This window comes from Onychomys torridus, chromosome 4 (assembly GCF_903995425.1).
Source record: "Onychomys torridus chromosome 4, mOncTor1.1, whole genome shotgun sequence".
Lineage (NCBI taxonomy): Eukaryota > Metazoa > Chordata > Mammalia > Rodentia > Cricetidae > Onychomys > Onychomys torridus.
In genome coordinates, this window is record NC_050446.1 from 111,614,147 (window position 1) to 111,635,659 (window position 21,513).

Sequence of the window (21,513 nt, forward strand, 5' to 3'; positions counted from 1 at the left end):
TTCTTTCCAGTTTAAAGTATGAATAGTTTTTATATAAAAGTTTGGATTAGTGGTTTTTCTGATACTCAAGTCCTAGATTTCTAATGGCAGCTGTTGGCTGGAGTTGAATAGACTGTCACCTTTAAACAAGAGGATGGTGTTTTTTGGCTTTCTCAGCAGATTTCAACCCTTTTTCTAGTGCCTATTTTGCCTTGTAGGGCATGCAGTTTATCACCTGGACTTGGGTGCTAAGGAAGGATACAGTTGCATGTGTATAGATACAGCATCCTCTCACCTAGTGTTTCAGATTGTTTTGTTTTCTGGTTCGTTTTATATATCCTGGCCAACAGTCAGGAAGTGGACAAGATGCTTGTCAGGGTTCTGTCTTGTACTGTGATTTTTACAGTCCTGTTGGACTAGACTAAGGTTCGGAAACCTTTCTCTTTGCATGTGGCACTAGAATGTCAAAAGTTGGAATAGGCTTTCTGCAAGACAGGAAGGCCCCAGAGGTCATGCTGCCTTACTACGGAAAAGGGAAATTCCTGAGGGGTGTGCTCGAACAGCTAGCAGTTCAAGTAACCAGCCACCTCATTCAGAAGGTTTATCAAAAATCTGTTTCTTTTATTAAACAAAGCAGAAAATGCATGTGAAGAAAAGATCTAGAGTAATATTCTCTCAGTTTGTCTGTCACTGCACTTGGGAGGCAGAGGAAGGCAGATGGATCTCCAAGTTCAAGGACAGCGTGGTCTACAGAGTGAGTTCCAGGATAGCTAGGGCTACACAGAGCAATGCTGTCTGGAAGAAAAAAAGAAAAAGAAAAAGGAAAGAATGAAATTTTGACTAGCCTGAAAAAGCTTTCCATTCTGTGTTAACAGTCGCTGGTGGGCCAGCAAGGCCAGCAGGGTGGGAGGTAGCAAATCTGGTTTTTAAACAGGAAGTCTGGCCTCAGTTATTTCCTTCAGCTTAAGGTTTTTGTTTGCTTGTTTGTTTGCATGAAACTAACCTGCTTGCTCCATTTATTTTGGCATCAAATAGATGTAACTTTTTTGCAGTGCCAAGTCTAGAGCTATAATTGTTTAAGGATATAAAATGTTATCTCAAGGGAACATTTTAGAAGTCCCTAAATGTCTTGGGTAATAGATAAATTTTCAGCCTAGAACCAAAGATTCCACCTGTCAAACTAAATTATTTCTCAGTTGCCATCTTGGTCTAGGATCCTGTATACATATTAAGTTTATGACAGAACTCGAGTCTTAGTTCCCATGAAATCCCTGTCTCCAGCCATAGAATAGGTAACATGTAAGCCCATGACAAGCTTCACATGGCCCCATGCCTCACAGTTGCTTGTTATGTTTTAATGGACAGTATCAAGCTTATGATTTCTTTTCCTTTTCTATCTTAGTCCTTCTTATGAGGACATGTGTGACTTTCTGAATAGTTGTGATTTAGGAAGTGATAAGTTGTACATATTCTCTTCTAAATGAAATAGGTATAAAACAAATATTCTCTAATGTCTCTGTGTTTCTGATCTAGTCTGGTACACAAGATACTGTCAGTGCTTGCTAGACATCAGCGTTTTTCGTTTTGTTCTCTTACTCAGTCACAACCAAGTTATCAAATGGACAGCAGGCTCTTCCTTCTGGCTTCAGACCAGAAACCATCCCCTCTGTGTGCTGGCACACAGTCACCTCTGTAGCAGCACACAGCAGTCTCCCCTAATACAAAGGAGACCATACTCCACCCTTCAGTGAGCTTACCTTTGTCAAAATGCTAGTTATCTACAATTGTACCATTGATTTCTCTAACATCATTAGTAGAACTAAACTGTCTAGTCTTTGAAGTACAATTATAGCTCTGGTTTGTACACACAGAATCCTTAGAGAGGTCAGAAGTTTTGTTTTTCTGGCATTCTAAAACACCATGCAAACTAGAAAAAAATGCAGCTGAGATTTTTTTCTTGTAAGCTCAAATCTAGAATTGGGGTATTCTCTTAAGATGACTTAGCAGGGGCTGAAGTCACCTGCCACCAAGCCTGATGACCAAGCTTGGTTCCCTAGAAGGCAGATGGTAGGAAGAGAGGACCAACTCCCACGTTTTCTCCTGGCTTCCAGAAGCAGGCATCCACCGACACCACAAGTAAATAGTTACATGTAAAATTTTAAAAATGGTTCACAATGATAGAACAGTTAGTTTTTAAGTTTGTAGTTATAAAAGTGAGAATGGGGAGGAATATTGAAGATTAAAGGAGGTATCATAAAATATATCTGTTAAAGTGCATGATCTTTGGTTGGTTCCCAATTTGGAGGGAAATAGGTGGTCTGTATTTTGGGACAGTTGGAGAAACTTGAATTTAGACTAGCTGTCTGAGCTGTCTGCTCAACTGCAGTATTGTAGGTTTTATGTTCATTATCTGAAATTTGTGGGACAAGATGTGTTGCAGGTTTCCAGAGTTTTTTGGATTTGGGAGTGTTTATATAGACTTTACTGTGTAAGTATTCCTCGTTTAAAAATCAGCACTCTACAATGCTCCAAAATCTGAAACTTTCTGATTGTCATGTCAGTGATCAAAGATTTTCAGATTTTGAGGCAGTTTGAATTTTCAGGTTCAGGGTACTCAATCTATAATATGTAGGTAATAAAGCAGGTGGTCCTCATTGCTTAGAGCCCATACTCACATAGTAGGAAAGCACGTCTTCATGATGTCTAACTTATTTTGACATGGTTTAGAAAATGTGTATGTGCGATATGGTAAAGATTAGTCATTACACATTCCTGAGTCTAGATAGTGGAGTGGGAGACTTTTTGGCACTCAGTTTGATTTTCTGGATATTTGAAGTTTTTATAGTCATCCGATCAAATGAAGTTCTTCCAGTGAGAGACGTTTGAAGGGTTTGTATCTTCCTGAACTTGCCTTTTGCTTTATGAGGAGGCTTTGCTGGAAGAGAGCATGAAGTGGGTGGGTAGAGCCTGTAAGGAACCTGTGAAGCAGTACAAACCAGCCATCCCATCCTGTCAACTCAGCAGGGCACACAGAGACGTTATTCCCAGCTTCCCCCATACACAGTCCCAGAACAGTTTGAGGGGAGCTTCTGTGTTACGCACGGTACTACCGACTTCCCTTGGCAACTGCAGGGATTCTCAAGTCATTTTGGCTGTGAGTCCACTGTAAAGCTAATGAGGCTGAATAGGTTCACATTAATTCAAGAGGCTATTTTCTCTCAGTGACTTGGCACTATGAATGATAATAACCAGTGTAAGTGGGCATTCCTTTAAAATGATTGTTTTAGTTATTGTTCTATTGCTGTGAAGCCCATGTGAGGCCCAGGCTCAGTCCTGCTCAGTATCTATTTGTCTCTGTGCCCGCCACCCCCACACACACACACACATACACTCACTCCTGTGAATCAGTATGTCGGTCTCAACTACTTCTCTAGCACCAGGTCTTCCTGCATGCTGCCATGCTATCTGCTATGATGATAATGGCCTAAACGTATGAAACTGTAAGTGAGCCCTCAATGAAATGCTCTCTCTAATAAGAGCTGCCTTGGTCACAGTGTGTCTTCACAGCAATAGAGCAGTCACTAAGACAGAAATTGTTAACAGGGAGTGGCATATTGCTGTTACAAGCCTGCCCGTGCTGTTGGTTGGAAGAATATGGAAGGTTTGGGGATATTGGATTAGAAAAGCAGTTGGATGAGCCATGTTCATAGGAACATGAAGACGGTGCTGAAGGCAGCTTGAACTGTGGGGCCCGAGCTCAAGAACTTTCAGAGAGTAAGGTTATTAGCAAGTGGCTTAGAGACCATTCTTGTGAACCATCTCTTCATCCTTGAGTCTCCTTATTTCTAATAAAGATGCAATGGAACAGTTTAAGACAAAGTATCCTTGTTTCTTAAGAATCTGTGTACCTTTTGTGAACAGCCAGTGAAGCCCAGTAGAAAGTATGCAGTAGCTGCTCCTCATTTGAGCCTTCAGTGGGGAGTTGGATGATAGTTGTAGGATAGAGGGAAGTACATCTGTTCTTTATCAAGAATGAAATGCACCAAGTGGGAGACTGGAGTCCCCGGGAGCTGCCTAGAGGTGGAGAAAAATGTACTTTCTAGTGCGAGGCAATCATATGGCGGCATTAATTAACTGAGAAATATAAATTGTATCTAGGAATGGACATAGCTAGGGACTTGTGATGGAAAGAGACTTCCATTACAAAGGCATGCATCCTCTTCCCTCAGGCCCCTGGTTCTTCCAAAATCTAAAGACAATGCTCCCTAGTAGAAGAGGATCACAATAGCCAGTGAGAAAACAGACCACCACAGTGTGATTTGCTGGTACCTAGTGATCTTAGAGGATAATTGCCAGATGATTTTGAAGTAGAACACAGTTTCTACTTATACATCTTCTCCAGTCTTTCGGACAGAGCTTTTTAATCTATGTTTTGTTCTTTGGCAGTTTTGTTCATTGGTACAGTGAATTTCAGTCATTTCATACACACACACCCCATTACTTCCCCAACTCCTTCTGCAGCTGAAATCCTTCCCAGCAAGCCCCCCTCCTGCTTCGATTTCTTCTCTGTGTGTGTCACCCACTAAGCTTGTTAGAGCTGCTTTTGTGAGCATGGGTAGAAAGTTATTTTCTGGAGCATAGGACAACCTACCAGTGGCTACACCACAGAAGAAGGTGACAGCCCTTCCCCAAACACTACTAAGTGTTTGTAATTTTTCAGGGGGAGTGGGGCCTTGTGTGCTCTTCCCCATTTCATGATAAAATGATGATTGGCTCAATCTTGTACAGCTAACCACAGATCCAGTGAGTGTTTCTGACTGTAATAGCCATGTCATGACCAGATCCATCTCTTCCAGTCTTCCCTTTCTCTCTTCCATGATTCTAAACTTTGGAAAGGATGGTATCAATGGCCCATTTAGGGCCAAGCACTCTTCCATTCTCTCTTCTTGGTAATTCTACCAGTTATGAGTCTCTCTGTATTAACCACAGCTTGCTGCAATGAGAAACTTCTCTGACAAAGGCTGAGAACCTAACTTGATTTTCTGCATTTAGAACCAAAGTGTAGGAAACTGGGAGATGGTGGGGGGAGTAAGGAAGAAACAGACCCCCTGGATTCTTTGCCATATTACTGTTATCTTCAGAGTGTTGCAGCCTTGGTTTAACCCTGAGTAAGTTTAAAACCTCAGAGGCCAGTTGAACTCTGTAAACTCAATTTCATTAAGAACAAAGATAACAATGTAGTAGTTTATCTTTCCACGTTATCTATGGAAATGCAATACATCTCCAAAGCATTTCAGCTCAGTATGTACTCAGTGGCAGTAATTTTCTGTGTTTATATATCAAGTTTAGTTTGCCTTAAGAACTGACACAAGTACCTTTTGTGTTTAATCTCTTTAAACAATAAAGTTTCATATAACCAGTGGAATCAGGTTAAACAGGTGCAACTCTCTCTCTTTTTTTTAACATGTTAAACTTAACTTTTCATTTAAAGGATTATTAAGCTGCAATTCCCAAGACTACTAATAATACAAGCCACTTTAGGAGTAATTCCTGGACATAATTCTCTCGGGAGACACAGGTGCATGGGGCCAGGTTCTATCCTAGTGATTTTGGTAACAAACCACTTGGTATATGCCTTGTATTATTTTCTATAGAAGGAGGCATTGTATTGGAGCTTCATTATTTGGCATGAATTTCTTTGTAAGTTAGGAGCTATCTTCCAGGTCACAGGCTTCATGAACATAGAGCAGTGGCTTTCATGATCAGCTGTACATTTAGCTCTTTCCTGGTTATAACTTTCTGTTGCTCAGATTTTTGTCAGGACGAATTTGAAATTTTGCACATACCATTGGCATCTTAATTGCTTAGACCTGCAGACTAGCAAAGGCTAATTTTCTTCCTTGTTTAGTCCTTTGTAGACTCATAATTATGTGAAAATTTACTTCTAAATTTTGATGTGTTCTTGAGTTCCAAATTGCTGCAGATTCCTCTCCTATAACCACTCCTCCACTGACAGTAAGGCAGATAAACAGGTACAGAGGTAACATCTATCTTCTCAGTGACCTAAAGAATGAAACACTTGTTTAAAGCACTCAGAGAAATGCCAACCTTGTACATATTTTAACAACTTAGCAGAAGCAAGCAATATGACTGAAATACAATCTGCCTTTTACTGTGTTGGGAAAATATATTTGATTGCTGTAAATCTGGAGATTATCCTTTTGTGGATGTCGCTGTCATCTCACAGTCTGCATGACTGAAGTAATTATGCTGTCAAAGCCATTACATGTTTAGACAGAACTTCAGGTCTGTGCTGTCCTGTGTCCTGAGCCTGCTTGCAGGGTGGTAGGATGGGCAATAAATTTAGAAGAGGAAACTTCTTTGGTTGTGTTTTAACTATACACATGGTTTCAGAAAACCTTTGTCATGAAGTTAAAGATAGAAGGCACTTGATTTCCCTGTGGAGGTTTTAATGGTTCTCAGTCTCTCTGTCTTGAAGGCTTAGCAGCTTTCTGGGTTGTCTCAGTGCCGGGAAACTCTGACCCTCTCTCAGGACTGTAAAGCACCGTTACTTGATCTTTTCAGGAAAACCCAGTGTTTTATGACCCGAGGGAAACTGGAGGAGAGGGACCAAAGAAAGGAGGGGAAAGGCAAGTGCTCAGAACTCTGATGAATCAATGGCAATGTCTTCACTTCACAGATTAGAGTCTGTTTGGAGCAGAGTTTATACAGTAGCTATAGCTTGCACACTTTTAAGGGAAAAAGAATATTTCACAATACATCATCATTTCAAAACATTCTACTCTTGATGGACCTCCACTTCGGCTCTAGTTTAAGACCATTTTAAAGACTTATAATGGGAATACATGTATTTGTGAAAGTTCAGCATTAGGTGTTGAGTACTTCTGTCAACAGCAAATGAGATTGCCACTTGTCTCATGTATTTGCAGTCTTTTTTTCTGTCTGTTCTGGTGAGTTGGGAGTTCAGTGGGATGCACATTATTGGTGTTTTGTTTTGTTTTGTTTTGAATTCATGCAGCATTTCTTATGTGTCATCCTTTACAAAGATGTGACTGACTGCACTTGAACTAAGGAGTAACTTATTTACAAAGTATACTCATTTTGAGTAAAAAATAAACCATTCTTTTAATAATAAGTGGTGGTCATTAGCAGGTAGCCAAGATCTATGCATCAGTTTAGACTTAATTTATCATTCATCTGAAATGATTCATTTTAAGACATGTTAGACCTCCTCATTTGTTCCATTTTACAGATGAAGTGACTGAGCCACTTCACAGACTTAGGACTGTGCCAGGTGTTTGGCCTGGCCTCTTAGAAGAGCCAGCATGATAATATTGCTCTCCCCACTCATGTGAGGCCTCTGTTACTTCTTTTATTTTTTTATTTGTTAATTATTGAGTGCATATTGTATGGCATGCATTGGGCAGGGTCTCTGGAATTCAGACAGATTTATAGTCATGTGATGTCACTTTCATATTACAGGTTTTGGCTTGCAGATCACAGCCTATTTCCTCAAGAGAGGGATACACCTTCGTTGTATTCAGAGTTCACAGAATACTGGTAAGAATCCGATTTCTTGGATCAGGCATTTACATAATCAATTTGTCCAAAAGAGGATTGAAAATTAGAGAATAAATATTCCCATTTGCTCTGTGTCTACATCATGTAGGATTTCAAAGCATATATGATACTTCATGTTCTATTCATAGTGCTTACTGACCACAGAAACAGAGAAATGGACCACAGTGCACTTTACTTTCTTGGTACATCACAACATTTTCATTGGGTTTCAAAAGTGACTCAATGAACATGTTAACTTTGAATCATTTTGTCAAGGTACATGCACCCCATAGTCCTTGGAAAGGGGCAAGTGATTTTCAAGAAAATGCTTTCCCAGCCCAGAGCCAGCAAACCTTCTTTAAGTAGTTAATTAGGCCAGCTCTCAACCCTCACTTCGGCAAGTCATGATACAAAAAATGATATTGTAGTTGGATAGCTTCTCTCCAGGTGCCACCAAACCCCCGCAGTCCCACGTATAAAATAATCATACGGGCACTTTATTATTTAAACTGCTTGGCCATTAGCTCAGGCCTACCATTGTCTAGCTCTTATGCTTATATTTAGCCCATTTCTATTAATCTATACTTTGCCACATGGCTTGTGACTAACCAATACCTTACATCTTGTCATGGAGGCGGCTGGCAGTATCCCTCCACCCCAGCCTTCCACCTCCCAGAATTCTCTTCTCTCTTGTCCTGCCTATACTTCCTGCCTGGCCATTGGCCAATCAGAATTTTATTTACACAGAGCGATATCCACAGCATGATATCATGTCCAATCAACCACAGTGAAGTCAGGAGATAATGGCCATTCCTTCTGTGTAGATATGAACATTAGAAAGTTTAGCTTAACTATTTTGGACAGTGTCTTTATGAATATAAGATATTAAATGGAAACTTAGAAATTGCCTTTATGGAGGTTTGCTCATGGAATATTCATGATTGTCTGTACTTTCTTGACTCTTGAATGTTGCTCAAATATATTACACTCATTTTTTAAAAAATAGATTATTTTTATTTTCTGTGTATGAGGTCTGCCTCTATGCACATATATGTGTGTCCAATATGTGTGCTAAGAGTCCTTGGAGGCTAGATATGGGTATTGGGTCCCTGGAATTGGAGTTACAGATGATTGTGAGCCACCATGATGGGTTCTAAGACTCAAGCCCTGGTCTTCTGGAAGAGCAGCCAGGGCTCTTAACCATACTTTGTTTACTTTACTAAAAAAGTTAATCTTTTTTCTGTTACAATGCAATCTAGCTATATATTCTGGTAGGGACTGATGTTTAAATCTTTATTTAAGTGTTAAAGTAACACAAATCAATTATTACATAATCAAGTAAAGTGGTACAAAAGAAACTTCTGAATTGATTTGATTATCATAATCTATTCATGTCTTATTCAAAAGTATTCATAATCTATCACTCTTATTTTTGAGACAAAAATAGAAATACAAAATAGATGGAGTGATAATTTTGAATTTTAACTCTCATTCCTAAATAACATTGTACTTTGAATGTCTGATTTATTTATAGGGGAGAGAATGGACAAATAATGAATTCTATGACTTGTCCATCCATAAAGTGGGACAGAGGCTACTTGTCACTTAATCCCAATAATTTATTTCAATAATTAATACATTAGTATTAGCTGTTTCCATAATTTTGTTCTTAGAACTTTCCAGAAACATCTGATATTCCCTTCAAATATAACTTCTGTGTGGAGCTGAATTTTAGACACATTCATGACCCCACCTGAAATAAAGCCTTCCTATGGGAGGCCTGGTTGGCTGATACTATAACAGCAGATTAGCCTGAAGTCATGGAGGGTCTGAATGCTTGGCACATTTTTGTTAGGTAGTGGGAGCCAGGTGAAGCAGGACAGGTGGAGCTTTTGCTTATAACATCTGACCTGTTGTGATACATACATAGTTTAGAATAGTAGTCACCAAAGAAATGGCAATGGCCCAGGGGCTCAGGAGAGAACCACTCCAGGAACATCAACTCTTTAGGTGTTTTGGTACACTCTGACCTAGCCAAGTGGTATAAGATGTTACTTGTGTTCATGTTGTGTGTTTATGCAATTAATACCTTTATAATTAACTAACAGTTGAACCAAATGGAAGTGTATTACTATCTCACTCAGTACCTCACATGCAGAATATTGAAAGAGTTCACTTACCTGATTCACAGCTTAAACTAATTCATAACTCTGTCTTTAAAATATAGTCACATCTGAAAAGGAGTTCTTCTGTTTTAGAAAAATGGCTGTTTTTGTAGCAATATACATATATGTTGCAAAAAAGATTTGAATAGTGTAGTAAGTATCAAGAGATGAAGAATCCTACCCATTCAGTCTAGACAGGTGCTGTTCATATCTGTTACACATCACTTCAGACATGGTCCCACAGCTGGATGGTGTTTGGTGGGTTTATAGATGGCTAGATAAGTCAGGTGAAAGAAGAGATGATACAGATACCATTACCAATGCCATGTTCCAATCACTGACCAAAGGGGTCCTGTTCTGTGCCTTTCCCATTGGAAGTAAGTGACTTTGCCATCAGAATCTATAGAGGTGGATTGCTGTGAATGAATCCTAATACCATCTCTACTGTTGCATATTTTTGTTTTATTTTGGTTTGGTTTTTTGCTTTGTTTTTTTTTTTTGTTGTTGTTGTTGTTGTTGTTGTTGTTGTTTCTTTTTTTCTTTGTTTTGAGACAAGATTTCTCTGTGTAACATTTCTAACTGTCCTGGAACTCATTTTGTAGACCACGCTACTGTTGCATGCTTAACCATTCCTTTAATAGACTAGCCATCAATTCCTAAGAGAAATGGTTGTTTTCCTATCCTTCCTCTTTAAGTATGTATGCTGATTAGAAAACATTTGATACTTCTTCCCACATAGGAATTCTAAACACAGAACAGCATACTAATGCAGAGAACAGTTATAATAGCCTGCCTAGAGAGAGGTTCAGTCTGCTCTAATAGTTCAGTGGCTGAGATAGATCAGTTTGCAACCCCTTGGCACTTCCTTGAATTCACTGTGCCTAGGTGGTGGAAACCCTGGAGAGAGAAGGGAGAAGAGACCCCAGTAACATATATGTGCATATTGCCATTACAGAACATTACCAAAGAACCTGGAAACAAGAATTTCGATTTGCATTGTATTGATGCTTTTAGTCACTTGGTCTTCTTTGTTTTGTACAGAACTTCGTGTATTTCCTGACAGATTTGTGGTCTGTGTTAGTCAGCTTGCATTCGGTCCTGATACTTGGGCAAGCCAGAATCAAAAGTTGGTATGTATGAAAAATATTCTGTGAGAGAATCTTCTTAGTGCTGTGGTGGTGGTGGTGGTGGTGGTGGTGGTAATGTGAGTGTGGTGCTGGTTTGTATGGTGGCAGTGGTGTGTGTGTGTGTGTGTGTGTGTGTGTGTGTGTATGTGTGTGTGTGTGTGTGTGTGTGTATGTGTGTGTGTGTGTGTGTGTGGTGTATATAGTGGTAGTTGTGTATGTGATGGTGGTGGTAATATGTGTGTTGTGGTGGTGTGTGTGGTGGTGGTGGTAATGGGTGTATGGTGGTGGTAATGGTATGTGTGTTGTGTGTGTGGTGGTGGTGTGTGTATGTGTGGTGTTGTGTGTGGGGTTGCCTTCTATTATCAGTTGTCCAGTGTGTTTGAAGAGGTTAGAGATGCCTGTTTTGCCTGGTAACACTGATCACTTAATGAGTTGTTAACTAATGTGTTGGGTTTTTGTTTCTTTCCTCTCTAATACCATGCCTGTGTAGTTTGATAAGCAGTATCTTATTACTTTCAACTTTAAATGAGGCAACAACACAGCAGGAAAACCTTGATGGTGTTTGTGATGGGATGTTAGTGAAAAGAAGCAAAAATCTATGCTTCCACTAGAAGTTTCCTTGGGGTCAGTGGCCTCTGCATTGTGTTCCGTGGTGAATCACTGACGTTTTTCCTGAGAACTGGTGTTTCTCCCCTGTGTATTCTTTCATAGCTGGTAGAGTTCGTTCTCTCTTGCTCTCTTTCTCATGCTAAGCTTGAGCCCTATCAGGGCCTCTCCTGGTTCACTAGAGTTCTCTACTCGGACAAATAATGTAGAAACCCTACTCAAAATGTAACTTACAGCTGTGGTGTTTAAGCCTAACACACACTCTTCAGTGTCCTTGTTGTGTGTATATGTATCTTGCTGCAGTCTCATCTCAGTCTATTTAACTTATTCTTAAAAAATAAAAAATAGGCCGTACGGTGGTTGTGCTCGCCTTTAATCACAGTACACAGAGCCAGGCGGATCTCTGTGAGTTTGAGGCCAGCCTGGGCTACAGACTGAGTTCCAGGAAAGGCACAAAGCTACACAGAAACCCTGTCTCGAAAAACCAAATAAATAAATAAATAAATAAATAAACAAACAGACAAATAAATAAATAGAATTAGGTCTATGGCTTGAACCTTCAATGAACAGGAAAAAAAAATAGAAGGCATTAACCCAGCCATAAAGTATGACATGATTATTATGCTTGTAAAATAATTTATGGGGATATTAGATTATCCCTGTTGTTTATTATCTTTTAACCCATTTGAAATTTGGCCCACATAGTATAAAACTAGCTTCTTATCTCATCTTAAGTAAATACATAAATGTTTCAGAGGCTCTGTGAGACAATAGAGACCAAGAAAAAGCAAAGAGCTGAAAACTCATGCTTACATTTGGTTCTTTGTTTTGAGCAGAGGATCCTTTCAAAAAAGCCAGTGTAACCCTTTTATTTCCTCTTCATCCATCAACAATGTTCTACGTATATACGTGAAATAAGATCAGTGAAGCAAATTTGGCCAAAGGCATTAGAAGTTTGTTTTTTGAAATATTTCCAGGTCACTGCATTATCTTAGTGAATAAATAAATACTAAAGTAATTATATTGGCATATATTTTAATAAATATTGCTTAACTGATTTTCAGAGCAAGGAAGAATTGATCTGTAGTTTAAAAAAATAATTATTAACTCTACCAGAATGTTATTCCTTGCAGATGGGATACAGGAGAAATCAGATCTTCTATCTGATGTATAATGTTTTAATACTTAATATCTTAAATTGTTAAGGAGGAGTTAAAGCATCTGAATACAGATGAAACACTATCCCCTTGGGGGCTCTAGTATTTATACAGATGTAAGTTTTCTGTAGCTGCTGTTATATAAATCCTGCAATCTGGAGAACTTCCTCATTACTGAAAACTTTCATTGTGAAGCAGTCCTTCATTTCATTAACCCAGCTGAACACTTTTCATGGGGAGTTCAGTTTCCTCATCTTTAGTGAGTATGCTATCAAAGTTGACTGTGTTAGCTCATAAGAAAAAGTCATTTACATCACACAGTTCTTTTGTTATCTTTGGTGGCTCTTTTTAGTTATGTCTCACTTGCCCTTCACATACACGTTCCCAGCAACACAGACAAGAGTGAGGGAAACAGAGTTGGTACACCAAACAGCTCCATTGCCACATGTGCTGAGTCTCAGCTGAACACCTCCCCTTCCCAGGGCCTTCAGTCCACCACTTTCTCAGGTATAGCATCAGTAGAAGCTGTGAAATATCCAGGCATCTCCTGCAAATCCCCCATCAAGCCAGTCTTTCCACCATTGATATCTGACCTCTTGAGAGTGCACCTGTCTCCGTTATTTAGGGATCAATAAACAGTCCTTTCCTCCCTGATGCTTCCTGCCATAGAGAGAAGAAATTCATTCTCAGGATGTACTCCAAACATCCAGACCTGTCGATGTCAGGCTCCCCCCACACCCAAGAATTTGAATTTCTTTTCATTTTATGTTGGTATTGACAGAAGGGCAGGATCCATCTCATTCTCTCCTGGTGCTTCTGATTAGGCAAGTCCTGGGAACTTGGCTCCCCATGTAACTATATTGGCAATAAACTACAGTTATTTTCTTATAATTGTTTATAACTCGCTGTTTTACATCCACAGGATTAATGAGGAATGGTCTTGTACTGATAGCAGCCTAAACCTCTCACTGGTACTGTATGTAGCCCTTAGGGAGTTTTCTTTTAGTTTCCTATGCTCTCTGGATCATCTGGGTCTTCAGTGAGAATTGGTTAGGAAATCTGGGAGCATCTCTTGAAAACTTCTTTGCCCTTTGCCTAGGGAGTCTTTCAGCCTTCAAACTAGGAAGCCAGCAGCATTTGGCACACCAGTTCTTCAAGATAGCTGCACCAAAGAACATGTCCCAGATCAGGCAGCACCAAGAGGCAGAGCAGAGTGAGAGTAGTTCTTGCTGTCCCTCTAGCACATGCCAAAGAAGGCCATCCCCTCTGTCAACTCTCTCTGTCCATGTGGGACAGACAGTAGAGGAAGGCCCTTATGTTGCAATAGCCCTGCATGCACAGTGTTCATATGTGGGATGTGGAAACTGAGCTGTGTACTTTGGGAAGCAAGGGCATTATTATGAAATGAGTCACTGTATTTTTCTTACTAGAGTTTCTCATAAGAAATCTCAAAACTCTTAGAGCCTCAGATTTGACCTAGTGCTGGATGTGGAGCCAGTCTTTCTGACAGTTTTTACCTTTGCTTGCTCTGTTCACTTTTTTTTCCCTTCGCAATAAAGAACATCAAGTCAGATTTTACTGTACTTGTTCTAGTCCACAATATTAGCTTCCCTCCTTTGTTTTTTTCTTTCTTCCCCTTTATCCCAAACTCTGCACTGTCTCTTGTGTAGAGACTGTTCTTTTTCAGTTGTAAAGCCCTGGAGATTTGGAGAAATCTGAAGTTACTTACTAGTTTCTGTGATTTCTTTATTGAAGTTATGTAAATAACCATGGACCTTTGTATATATCTGGGACATTTCAGGGTCATTGCAAAGCTACTGTTTGATTGTGTGTTAGTTACAAGCCACTCCTAGCCTCTGGAGACCACGGTTCCCATCTGCTCTGACCATTACATGGAACAGAATGTTCTGGGTGCTGGCTCTATACCAGGATCTCTACTGGGCTTCAGTGACACAAAAATAAGAAAATACTGTTGCCTTCTAACTGCTTATAGTCTGGGAGATTGACACGACTGCTGAGTATCCTGGCCACCTAAAATCAGTCATACCCTTTCTACCATTCCAAAAGAAAGCCCAGAATTTTAGACGTCCATTCTTTCTTTTAAAGCTGTACTATGTCAAAGTTTGAGATCCTTTTGGAAATTCAAAAGTGACACACAGTGTTAGTGCTGCCTAAAAGCAGATCCATGCATTAAGGTTTTGGGATTTTCCTTCTTGTCCTTCATCTGAGTTGTGGCTGAACTATGAAAACAGCTGTCATGATTGCACACAACCCCAGCCATCATGGCAGGGTCCTCTCTGTAGCATGGACTATAGAGAAAGATTATTAAAAGGCCCTGACAATCGGCAGCATCTAAACACTTAAGTTGACTACTTCTCTAAGCCAGGCTATTGTTAAAAAGGAAAAAACTCCTTCTCATTTATAAACATAAGAATGAAGTGAAAATTAGTCTCAAGCAGTAAACTATTGTAGACTGTGTTATGTTTAGCATGGGTCTTATATTCCTCAACTGTGTGCAGTCTAGGGTTGTCCAGTTATCTCAAAAATCCTTTCTCAGATTGAATTTCGGTCAGGAAAAAAAGAAGATGAAAATGCATTAAATGAGAATTTGATTATGATTTTCACACAAGATAGATTTTTTTTAATGCAACAATAATCTTGTAGAATTGTGTCATGTTTTATTTTAGGAAAAATAAGCAAAAGTTTTAAGAAAAGATTTTAGGCCTTATGTTTTTAAAACAAAAGAAACACAGTTGTTGTTTTTTTTTTTTTTAAAGAGGAACAGAAGAAATAATACTACTTAAAAATTGGAGTGTACTAACTTCTATGCCCTGATGAGAGGATAAGTAGTCCATCCCTTTTCCCAGGTTAGGATGAAGTATCATGGACTTTAAAAAGCCATTCTTGTGCCTGATTATACTTCTGGTTCATGGTGAATTATATGGAGCTGTCAAGATGTTCCTGCAACACTTGGAAAGGCCCTTACGTTTGGTGGAAAGGCTGTTTACTAGTTCCCATTTTCTAATATTTTAACATGGTTCTTCCCTAGCAAGTGGTTACCAAATCCCTGTATGTTTGTTGCATCAAAAGACTAAATACAAATCTGTTCAAGAAAATGGAAAATTACCTCTGACTCCCAGCCCAAGGAACCTCTCTTACCAACCTGATCTTTGCTTCTTTAGGCTTAAAACTAAGGTCAGTGCATATTCACTTTAGCTAGGACCTTTTCATTGATACGTTAGTTCATTTCCACTTTTCTATTGATGCTCTTTTGGTGATGTATTTCTACTTATTTATTTATTTACATTTTTCAAGACAGTGTTTCTCTGTGGAGCCTGTCTTAGAACTCACTTTTGTAGCCCAGGCTGGCCTCCAACTCACAGAGATCTGCCTGCCTCTGCCTCCCGAGTGCTGGGATTAAAGGCGTGCGCCACCACTGCCTGGCTTGATGATGTATTTCTACTTACTATATAAAATATCCTTATCAAGTAAGAAGAGTAATTTAAGTGAGCTTATCATTCATCTTTCAATTGTAAGACATTGATGTGTGGCAGGTGGAGTCTATGTCTTTTCCATAATGATTTCTACCATGGAAACTCTTGATATTCTATTTTCATATAAGTTAAGTATTCTTCTACACTGTATTAGTTTGAGATGTGGAGTCCTTTTTATTCTGTATGTTGACCAACATCATACTAATCACAGTCTTTAGGTTTTAAGGGCAAGTGACACTCTGTTGCTTCCACTTGATAGGCTTCTAGGTCTCATGACAGTCATTTCTAGCGTCTAGGTTTTCCTATTGCCCTTAGATCAAAATGTTCACCGATGTCACTAAGACATTGGTGCTCTCCTATGAAAAAAGCTGCTAGCTGCAGAGGACAGGTCCTCACTATAGCAGTGTCTTGGTAGAAGGAATGCTTGAACATCCTGACAAAAGGCAAGATGTAAGCACTGAGTTGAATATAGCTCTTAAGTCAGACTGTTGTTGAGTGCTAAAGAATCTTACAGTGCTTGCCCCCTGCAGAGGCTTACTACCAGTTCCCTCTCCAGGTAGCTGGGGTCATGCATGGCTCAGGATCAAAACATGGTCAACAGATAATCAAGGGACAGATCGGGACAATTTGCCTTAACAGCACCCTCCCCACTCCCCTTAAAAGGACTGGCAGGTGGCTGATCTTAATGAAAATGCTAGTGACGGCAGTGAAGATGGTCTTTGTTGCTTTATTTTTCTAGACTATGACACAGAGAAGTAGGAAAAATATTTCTCAAGTAAGAATCATTTTTAAAGATTGAATATTGAATACTTGTTACAGTAATATAACAATTTTCCTAATAATAAAACTCTCCCAAATTTTTAACCAGTAATAGTGCAAAGGAGATGTGTTGTACTTCATCACCAAAAGGTAACCTGCCCACTACTGAATTAGACTCTAAGACTGATAATTAGCTAGGGTAACAGAAAATGACATATCTGGTCCTCTAATCCTCTGTGCTTATTTTGCATAATGTTCCCTCTATGTTCGGAAACATGCAATCTCTCCTCAGTGACCAATTATAATGCAGATTAATTAGGAAAAAATAATATGGGATAGAACAGAGGGAAAGCTATTGAAGTTAAAATATAAAGACCTGGCCTTGAGCACTGTGTCCCCAGTCACTTGGTGGAAGACTTCAGACAGAGCATTTGGCTTTAGAAAATCAGCCCCTAACTTGGTATACAGAGGTAAATGTGACATATGCTATGCAAGCCTTGCTAAATTTTCTTAGCAGTCAAGTGAAATAATAAATACTAAAGTGGCTTATAAACTCTAAAGCACTTGTGAATAATAATTGTTATCACCATTATTTCCTTCTTCCCCAGAGAAGAGTTCATATAAATGCCAGACTGCTAGATTAGTGAATGATTGTATGTCCTCCATGGTATTGAAATGAGAGTAATACTTGGTAATACCTGTCTGCACATAGTATTCTCCCAAGAAGGTTAGACCCTTGTTTGTGTGTCTAGTTTTCATCTCAACTGCGTTTGGCAACTTCAAAGACTGAAGATGCAAGAGCTAAGTGATAAGCTCCCCTGTAGTCAGTCAGCTGGTCATGTGGGGCTCTACGGACCAATGGCAAAGAAGGAAAAAATATAGACCGTCCCTCTAAGTACCTTGTACTTACAGCAGCGGTCAGTAGACCTCTGTAGAGCTGAAGCTTTGGGGGAGAAACTCAGTCATTTTTCTAAGGTGTTAGGAGTTGGGATAGCAGACTTCTCAGGCCTGCATTTCTAGGCGTCCATGCTCCACAGAACACCCACAGGGACAGCACAGATAAAGTTCATTGTGTGAATGGATTATGTTTGGAAAATTCATTAATAAGCAGATGATTTAGAATGCACCACTCATTTTCCCAAGGAAACGATGTCATGATAGAGATGAGGTTCCCAGACAAATCCATAAAAGCTGTTCCTATCAGGAGATATGAGTCTTGGAAAGAGGAGGCCTAACTGTGCTCAAGGAAACTAGCAAGAGCTATTTCTTCCATATCCCAGGCGGAGGGCCAGCTCTAGAAAGAAATTTGAAATGAGACAGACAGCTGTGATGTCTTCTCTCTGGCCTTTTGCCTTTTCCCCACTAGTAGTATCCTGATCTCTTTAGTCCGTCCTTTAGCCAGCCATACTACCTGTGTAGTGTAGCCATACCAGCACCCTCTGCTCCCGTTCTGTCCAAGGCCTTGAACTCAGGCACTTGAGAAGTCTCAGCAGTCTGAACCCTGAGTAAAAGGCCAGCTACTTGCTACAGTTGCTGGCAAATTTGCAGCCCTAGATACAGCAGAGGAGATACTTTTTAACAAGGAGACTCTGGAGATAGGCCAAGTTTCCCTAAGATAATTCACAAGGTATTTTAATATTTATCTGATCAAAGTTAGATAAATTTTATACAACTCTAATAGTGGTCAGTAGCTCCTCATGTCAGGCACAGTCCCAAAGCTATGTGTTCTTTAAAATACCATGTCTTGTTATACTTGTCTGTACCCAAGACTCTTGGTGAGGATTTATTTTTAGGTTCTCAAGGGCAGGTGAATGTAAACTGGAAAATCCCTGTGGTGTGTACACTTCCTACAAGATAACTTCCTTGATTTTTCACAGATACCATTTTAGGGCCACATTCTTTGCAGTTACTTACAGGTATTTCCCTAGATTTGTATACAACAGCTTCCTCGTCACAACTTCAGAGGAGACGAATTATTTTTTTCTTTCTTGATACAGAATTTCATGTGTCCTAGGCTGGCCTCAGACTCACTCTGTAGCTGAGGATGATGTTGACTTCCCAACTCCGCTGCTTCTGCCTACTCAGTGCTGGGGTTACCAGCATGTACTACCATGCCCAGATTATGTAGTGCTGGGGCTCAAGCCTAGGGCTTCATGAATGCTTGGCAGGCACGTTATCCAAAATGAATTACAGCCTCAGCCCTACAGAAAGAAAACTGTTAAAGTATTTGAAAGGAAAAATCAGTAGTACTTGTGACTAGCCTGGGTGGCAGCACAGTCCTCAAGCCCAGTTCTCTCTCCCCTACAGATACAGCCTTTCCTGGAATAGAAGAGTGGAAGGCTTAGGAGAGAAAAAGCCTCTACCTCACCGTGGGAAATGGGCAGATGACTTGACATATTAGAACCTTTGAAATGGAAAAGAGCATGCTTCTTCACACAGCTTCTCTTAGCAGCTGCTGATCCCTGTCCTACCTGCTTTGTCTAAAGTATCATAACACATGTCTACTTCCATGGTCCTTAGAAAAATGACTTCAGTCTTATGGAATTTATCAGATGCCACCTCCCTTTTCTTTTATTCTATTTTGCTTCTGTTCCTTTGAGGGGATACATGATGCTCCTGGATGTATCTATCCTTTGTTACGATCCTATTCCATCTGTCTGTCCTTTTAGTTCTTTAGCTTATTACTGAATAATTTAAGAAAATATTAGAAGTGAACTTTGGAAGATGCTTCCTTCTCATTGTTGGGACACGTGCTTGGTATAGCCATGTCACATTGTCTTCTGACATGATGTATTCTCACATACAAGCTTCACTTCAGCTGCCTCTCTATGACTGCCTCAGCTTCCACTGAAGTATCACACTTCAGAACCCAGATGTGCCTGAAAGCCAGCAGACACTGCGTTAAAGTCACGTTATATGCTTCAATGCTTTCAGCTTTATGTTTTAATACTGTTACATGTTCCCTAAATAAATGAATATGATATATTACACTTTTACTCTGCTCCTATTGTTTATAGAAGGTGTTGTTGGCAGAGTACAGGCGCCTAGCACCTACAACCACTTATTCAGTACAACAGACTTAGAAGAGATTCAGTGAGTTTTGAACCTTTTCATTTTCTACAGACAGGCAGGATAACTCCAAATAGTATAGGGGAGAAAATGAGGTTTTTACTGTTGTCCCTGAAAGCTCCAGACTTTGAGTAGAGCTTGATCAGAGACACGAAGAGTATTCTGAAAACTCAGTTTCTTGCCACTGTTAGCTCTGCCAGCCCCTGCTGCCTCTGTTCTCTGCCTGTATATGGTGGTTGGTCCTGGCATCTCAAGGTCTTTTCTTCCCAGGCGGAAAGAGAACAGACCTCTACCCAAGACAGCTGTGCTGGCTAGTTGTATGTCAACTTGACATAAGCTCGAGTCGTTTTGGAAGAGGAAACCTCAATGAGAAAATGCTGCCTTCAAATTGGCCTGTGGGGAAGCTTGTGGTGCATTCTCTTACTGATGATCGCTATGCGACTGTCCACCTTACTGTGGGCAATGCCACCTCTCAGCTAGTGGTCCTGAGTGCTATAAGGAAACTGGCTGAGGAAACCATGAGGAGCAAGCCAATAAGCAGCGTTCCTCCATAGCCTCTTCAGTTCCTGCCCTGACTTCCTGATGGATTGTAATAGAGAAGTATAAGATGCACTAAACTCTTTTCTCCCCACGTTGCTTTGGCCATGATATTTTAGTGCAGCAACAGAAACCTTAACTAAGACAACAGCCATGTTGTCGTGTGTGTGTGTGTGTGTGTGTGTGTGTGTGTGTGTGTGTGTGTGTGACACAGATTAAGAAATGGATGCTCAACAAAGATGAGTCAGTTTTCCATATCTCTCAGCCAGATAATGACGGGAAGGGACTGTAGCCAAGGACTTCTGATTCAGAGTCATCTTGCTACACCACCATCCCACCATGACAGCAAATGACATGTGGCTACTCTGCAGAGAAAGCACTGCCTGGAGCAGCCCTTACAGATGAGATATCGGAAAGGGCTTTTGGAACTATGAATTTCTGTAGGTGTAGAAAGCATCTTTTCCTATTTACAAACTCCATATGATCTGTGAAGACCTCTGGGTCTCTTTATTGATTTGTTTGTTTTGACCAATAATGTCAAGAAAAATAGTGTAACACTTTCCATGTTCCAGAGGGCTTCATACACCTCTCCTTACTCCACAAAAATGAAAGAGAGCCACTGGGGCTTGTAAAACTAGCCCTGGGACAAGCCAGCACTGAGTGTAAGACCTTGTACTGTCCTGTCCTTCAGCTTTGTGCTTTCTGCCATTTGAGTTGCTGATAAGCCCTGGACAGATCATCTCAGCAGCTGTGATCATGAGAAATGAGAAACAGTGACTTTTTGAATGTGCCTCAGATGTAGACTCATAAAGAGTTATCTTGACAGAGTGTACCATTGAGGGCATGGGAAGTAATCTGAAGCTAGGGAAACCCTGGGAACTCATAAGATTGTCCCCAGCTAAGTCTCATAGCAGTGGTGGAGAGGGTGCTTGAACTAACCTTCGCCTTAACTCAGATTGGTGTCTATCCTAATTGTCATCATAGACCCTACATCCAGTGACTGATGGAAGCAGATGCAGAGACCCACAGCCAAGCACTT

At 40.1% G+C, this 21,513-nt stretch overlaps 1 protein-coding gene across 2 annotated transcripts in view; it reads left to right on the forward strand.

Annotated features, from left to right (window-relative positions):
• The window catches only part of LOC118583075 (SLX4 interacting protein), a 172,990-nt gene that overhangs the window by 144,736 nt on the left and 6,741 nt on the right, over positions 1 to 21,513 (forward strand). For both annotated transcript variants that reach the window (XM_036186369.1, XM_036186370.1), the window contains 2 exons: positions 7,483 to 7,560; positions 10,767 to 10,855. In XM_036186369.1, coding sequence (XP_036042262.1) covers positions 7,483 to 7,560; positions 10,767 to 10,855 — 167 coding nt within the window. The remainder of the gene's footprint in view (positions 1 to 7,482; positions 7,561 to 10,766; positions 10,856 to 21,513) is intronic.